General features: G+C 62.1%; 2 protein-coding genes across 5 annotated transcripts in view; both read right to left on the bottom strand.

Annotated features, from left to right (window-relative positions):
- Window positions 1-879, bottom strand: part of FKBP2 (FK506 binding protein 2, 13kDa) — a 3,175-nt gene extending 2,296 nt beyond the window's left edge. Inside the window, exon 1 of one of the 4 annotated variants that reach the window (XM_005864181.2) lies at window positions 729-879. The gene's annotated coding sequence lies outside the window, so the exon portion shown is untranslated. The other 3 variants (XM_005864184.2, XM_005864182.2, XM_005864185.2) reach the window with 3 other exon arrangements.
- Window positions 880-2,575: 1,696 nt separating this feature from the next.
- On the bottom strand, window positions 2,576-5,209 carry VEGFB (vascular endothelial growth factor B). Its single transcript, XM_005864440.2, has 7 exons — window positions 5,201-5,209; window positions 4,984-5,062; window positions 4,529-4,725; window positions 4,277-4,350; window positions 4,057-4,092; window positions 3,575-3,709; window positions 2,576-2,956 (listed from the first exon to the last, which is right to left on the bottom strand). Exons 1-7 carry the CDS (start codon window positions 5,207-5,209, stop codon window positions 2,935-2,937), a joined length of 552 nt encoding a protein of 183 aa, XP_005864502.1. The 3' UTR covers window positions 2,576-2,934.
- Window positions 5,210-5,568: the final 359 nt, after the last annotated feature.

Here is a 5,568-nt window from a genome sequence, read left to right as displayed (position 1 = left end):
GGAGATCCCCCAGGCCCACCCTGTGCCTCCGCCCGGGGCGCCTCCCCAACTCTGAGCTCTCGGGGGTCTGCGGGGCACCCAGACTGGCCCCGTGTCGGGTGACCGTCGAGCCCGCTCAACCCACACCACCTCTCCTGGGGGCGTTCTCGGCCTACCACGCTCCCAGGCCCGGCCACCACGGAGACCGCCCCCGCGTGGACGCCCCGGGCCATTACCTGGGCCTACCCCTGCGCTTGGCTCTTTGGCCCCACCCTTTAGAGGGCGTGGTCCCGCCCCCAGCCCTGGAGCCCCACCCTCGACAGAACTAGATCCCTTTTCCTGAACTGTACCCACGCCACTCACCGGCTGAAGCCCCGCCCCCAGCGCCAGGGCCTCGTCCCCCTTCGTCTCCAAACCCGAAGCTCCGCCTTCCGCCTGTTCCAGCTCCTCCTCCAAGGTCCAGGCTCCGCCCCCCACAAGTCCTAGCCCCGCCCCCAGCCCCAGAGTCCCGCCTCCCGCAGATACCAGCTCAGAGGCCCCACCCGTTTCTGTCCCACGTTCCGCCCCGACTCCCGGGGCCCCGCCCCGTGCGGCGTGAGGGCCCTCCCCCTGCGGCATCCCCGGACAGCTCCCGCACCAGCCTCCAGGTTCCTCGTACCCTGCCCTCCTTGACACTCGGGACCCCGGCCTGACCCAGCCTGCCCGCGTACACCCCGGCTCCCTCAGCCCGGGCTGTGGCCCCCGCTCACCTCCTCGCCGCGCCCCCGGAGTCAACTCGTCGTGCCGCCGCCTCTGCGCAGGCGCGTCATTGCAGCTACCAGCCCGCCACGCCGCCCGCCCTCATTGGGCCGCACGAATCCCGCCGCCACCCGCCCGCGGGGAAGGGTATCGCCCTAGCCCCGCCCTCCAGCACCACGTGACTCTCGTCACTTCCTGTGGAGCGGTAGTCCGTAAGGTTAGGTGAAAGTGACTTCCGAAAGGACCACAGGCACTTCCGGTGGAGGTGAGATTAAGGTCAGGGGGCGCGGTTCCTGGAGGGGGTCTTGAGACGCCATTTTGCGTCGCCCCCAGCCTTGCCCGCGACGTCTCTGGGGGATCCTCGGGACCCACCGCTCCCAGTTAGTTGCTGTGGAAAGACTCGGCCTCAGAGTGAGCGAGTTTGAACTCAGGGCCCGCCTGTCTCTGACCGACTCTGACCTTGAGCAAAGTTCCTGGCCTAGCGGGGTTTGGCGTCCCTGTGCCGCGGGCTGGGTCACCCACCCTGCAGGGCCCACCGCCAGGCGCGGCCACAGCCGGTGCTCTCTCCTTTCTCGACCCCGGCGTCCAGGCTTGCCTCTGCATGTCGCCCACTGACCACTGACTCAGCCTGCAGTGATGTGGCTGTTACTTTCAGGCGCCCAGTACCCAGCAAACATCTCCATTAAGTAGCGAATCTGCTGCGAGCAGGCAGCTAAACCTACCGAGTTAGGGAGACAGCTGATTTGAGGTCAGATCCCCAGGTCAATCAGCCTATTTAATCAAATGAAAAGGAAGATAGTCACAGAGCTGACCGCAGAATTGAGGACTCAGCAAGGAGGTGCGTGCCAAGCATCGTGCGTGTCCAGTGAGGCCAAGTGGACGCAGATGGTAGCCCTGGGTCCCTAACCCTCATCTCTCATCCCAATGGGGCTATGGCGTTTTCACCGAGGGCATGGCTATCATGACATGAAGATACTAATCACTCAGGAACTGTCTCTTCTGGGTTAACCCCACTTTTGCCTTGGGCCCAACCAGATCGCTATCACACCCTAAAGCCTGACACCACGAGGGTGGGTGCTTTGCATTGGCCTCTCCCTGAAGGTCCTGCCTCAGCAGGGCAAAGCCATTTGTACCGAGTTGGCCTTTGGACCACCCCACTCAGCGCCAGGCAGCAGGGGAGTCTGTAGGCAGCAGGCTGGGCAGTGAGCTTGGACTGGGGCAGATAAAGGTCAGGAGAGTCCCAAGCAGGGGCACCCAAGGTGAAAGGGAGGTGAAGGTGGAGAAAACCGGGGGATTGGGGTCGGGGGGACGTCTCTCAAACCAAGCCCACCAGCCACGGACCTTTGGTGCTTCCCATTCAGGGAGGTGGGGACAAGGCAGGTGCACAGCGTTAGAGTTAAGCTACATGGGGGCAAAAAGCAGGAGACACAGTGCTGCCCAGCAGGGGAGATGGGTGTTCTTTTCTGTTATGTCAAAACATACGCAAACCTTCCTGCAGCCCAAGGGCCCGGAACACAGTGATCATGTGTCCTCCATGTGCACAAGTGGGAAGCTGAGGCTCGGACAGAGGGGCGGTGACACCCAAGGCCATTCAGCAGATCTGCTTCCCGCCTCAAATTCACTGGCCATAACAGGCCGTCTCCCTCCAGAGCAGGGGGCAGGCACTGGCAGTAGCAACATGAGTGTGAAGAATACGTGACTGGGCTCTGAGTGTGACTTGGTGTGGGACCGTGGGCCTCATTTACTCCATCTGCACAGTGAATAGAGTAAGAAGCTCTAGGCCTAGGAGGCAGTGTAACAGACATCCATGCTTGAACCAGCCAGCCTGGACAGTGACAAACAGTGACACAGGCAGGGATAGCTCTGTCCATCTCTTTTATCAGGGTCGGGGGGTCACAGTTCTCATACCAAAGCCCAACTCCCATTATTTGCAGAGCATCAGGGTCTTCTTAGTAAGGGCAGGGAGGGGCCAGCTGTAAGACGCACACTTACACAGGGCGGTTAAACACTGAAACAGGACCCCATTCTCTCCCAAGCTGGTACGCGACCCCTCTTGCTGCCTCCAAGTCTCATCCAACTCTGCCCACCATGTTGGATGGCAGCCTTGCAGAGACAAGAGATGGCCAGAAAGCCCTCGGAGAGGCCCAGGCCCTTTAGGCCCCCTCTGGAGTGTGGCCTGTGAGGCAAGTGGCCCCACTGAGTCTGAAAAGCAATGTGTCACTTTCGCAGCTTCCGGCACCTGAGGAGGAAAGGAAGGGGATTCTGTTCATGCTGCCACGGCTCAGCATCTGCTCCTCTGGACTCATCCCGTTACCGTCTGCGAACCTCATTCTTTCCTAACATTCCAAAGACACCCCAACTGGCCTCGCCCACGTGACCCCACTCGTGGCCTCACTCTGCAAGGGATGGGTCGTGAGAAGCCCTCGACGAGAGTGAACAAGGGTTACACTATGTCCCCTGGCCTCTCAGAGCCCATGAAGTGGGACAGATGTCTACCAGAGTGGCTTCTGGGAAGGCCCAGAGCGCCCAAACTGGAAAGCTGTCTGAGGTGTACTTCAGGCAGACGGCACCTCCTCCAGGACATCTCTGACCTCTCAAAAGACGATGCCAGGTGCGCCTGACCACAGGCCTTGCTGGCCTCTGCCGGCATCAGTGTCCTTGTGCCGGGCTTCTGCCCTGGAATGTGAGCTTGTTTATGCTGATCCCAGTGCCAGCAGACACTTGGTAAATATTTGTTCAACCCATTCAACAGCTTCCCCTTCCCTGGCTCTTACCCCACTGGCAGGCTCACCCTGGACCTGCTCCAGGGCAGGGCCTTGATGGCTTCCCAAACAACTGCCACCCCACAACTCCTCACCTGCAGGTGTCTGGGTTGAGCTCTAAGCCCCGCCCTTGGCAACGGAAGAAGCTGCGGCGTCGGCAGCGGCAGCGGCAGGTCCTGGGGTCAGGGCGCTGGTGGCGCTGGGTACAGCGTGGGCAGAGGGGCCTGGGGCTGGAGTGGGATGGGTGATGTCAGCTTGGGAGTGTGCTCCGGGGGCAGGGCCCCAGCCCGGAACAGAGCGGGGCTGGGGATGGTGGTGGGGAGTGTCAGCCCTAGGAGGAGAAGCAACATGTCTGGGGCGGGAAGAGTCTTCCCTGGAGGGAGCTGGGGTTGGGTCAGAGCACACACACTGGGGAGCAGAGGAAAAGGGGGGCGGGGGACACAAGTGGGAGGAAAAAGAGGGGAGTGGGCCACAGCTTCCTGACACACTTGCACAGCCCTTGCCCCACCCACACGTTGTATCCTGGGCACTGGGCCTGGGTTCCAACCCCACCTCAACAGGAGCCCAAGAGACTCACCTGTCTGGCTTCACAGCACTCTCCCTTTTTTTTGGTCTGAAAGAGAGACCGACAGAAACAAGGAGGAGGAGGATCAGGAAAGCCAAGCATCCTACTCTCTTGCCCAGACCCCAGGCATGCCCGGCTCCACTCAGAAACCTGGTCCCCGTGGCGGGGTACCACCACGCCCACGCCCCCCACGCCTGGTCTCTGCAAGCTCAGAAGTGGGCCTGGCTGGCACCTGCATTCACACTGGCTGTGTTCTTCCAGGGACATTTCCCCCAGCTGACTGCTCGGATACCGGATCATGAGGATCTGTGTTCGGGAGAACAGGGAGAGAGAGAGAGACAAAGATAGAGGAAGAGAAGAAGAGGACACTCCATGGGCAGGAGGGAGAACGGCTTGCCCACCTGCCAGGGCTCTGGCTGCCATCCCGTCAGCCTCGAGCACCAGCATCCACCCCCAGCCAGGCACACCCCACCTGCCCCAGTACCTGCATTCGGACTTGGTGCTGCCCAGTGGGCACGCATTCCAGGCCATCGTCAGGGCAGCAGCCGCCACAGCGCTGCACAGTCACACAGCTGGGTACCAGTTGTTTGGCCACAGTGCCCATGAGCTCCAAAGTTAGGGGCACCACCACCTCCCGCGGCTGGCAGGTGGCACGAGCGTACACATCTATCCATGACACCACTGGGGACAGATGCATCAGGGTTACGTCCCCACTGGGCTTCCTGCAGCTGCTCCCTAGTTCCCGTGTCACAGCCTCCCTCCACTGCCCCAACTTCTGCCCTCCCAACCGGTTCACCCAGAACCCAGGACCCCCACTTCCTCAATTTCCACTTCTGTGAAATGGGTGGAAGAGTTTGCACCTTACAGAACAGCGATTAACCAAGACGATGAGCACACAGCGCACCTTAGTGCTGGCCAGTGCGAAGCTGCTACTATTACCTTTCTTCTGGTGGCCAGGGGCATCAGGCTGGGAGCCGGGCGCCTGCGGGAGAGAGGAGACCTGGACCCGAGGGGCACTCTAGTTAGGGCCACACTGTCCCCAGGGCTCTGCCCTTGCAGTCGGGAGGCTTCAACTCCTCGCTGACATTTCTCCAGATGGCTCTATTCCCGAGTCCACTCTAGCTCTACCTGTCCCTCCTGGCCACCTGGGGCCTGCCCTGGCCATGCCCCGCCAGGCGTGCTCTGCCAGCGGAGGCCTCTCTCCACGCCTGGGGACCAGGCTTGTTCTGGAGGCCGCAGGTCAGAAGGGGGCACACTGGGCACCGAACCAGGTCGCACAGACACCGAGGCAGCTCCGCCCCCCAGCTGCGCCCAGGGAATGGGGTGGGGCAGGGGAGTGGCCCCAGGGATGGGCCGGGAGACCAGTGGGGAGGAACACCTCCCAGGGGATGCCGGCCCGACTCCCGCGACGTCTGATCCGTCTGGTCCGCGAGTACCCTCGGGCCAAGGCCGCTTCTCGCCTCCCCACTTCCGCCAACCTTGAGAAGGGCACGGCGGGCGGGCAGGCGGGCAGGCGGGATGTCG

Source organism: Myotis brandtii, unplaced genomic scaffold, assembly GCF_000412655.1.
Source record: "Myotis brandtii unplaced genomic scaffold, ASM41265v1 scaffold187, whole genome shotgun sequence".
Classification (NCBI taxonomy): domain Eukaryota; kingdom Metazoa; phylum Chordata; class Mammalia; order Chiroptera; family Vespertilionidae; genus Myotis; species Myotis brandtii.
This window is presented reverse-complemented; position numbering and strand designations above follow the sequence as displayed.

Excerpts from the sequence above, each read along its gene's own strand:
- VEGFB (XM_005864440.2), bottom strand. Across the intron at positions 4,726-4,983 it reads CCCTGGCCACCAGAAGAAAG|TGGTGTCATGGATAGATGTG; the intron begins GTAATAGTAGCA and ends ATCTGTCCCCAG. Across the intron at positions 4,351-4,528 it reads AGCACCAAGTCCGAATGCAG|ATCCTCATGATCCGGTATCC; the intron begins GTACTGGGGCAG and ends TCCCGAACACAG.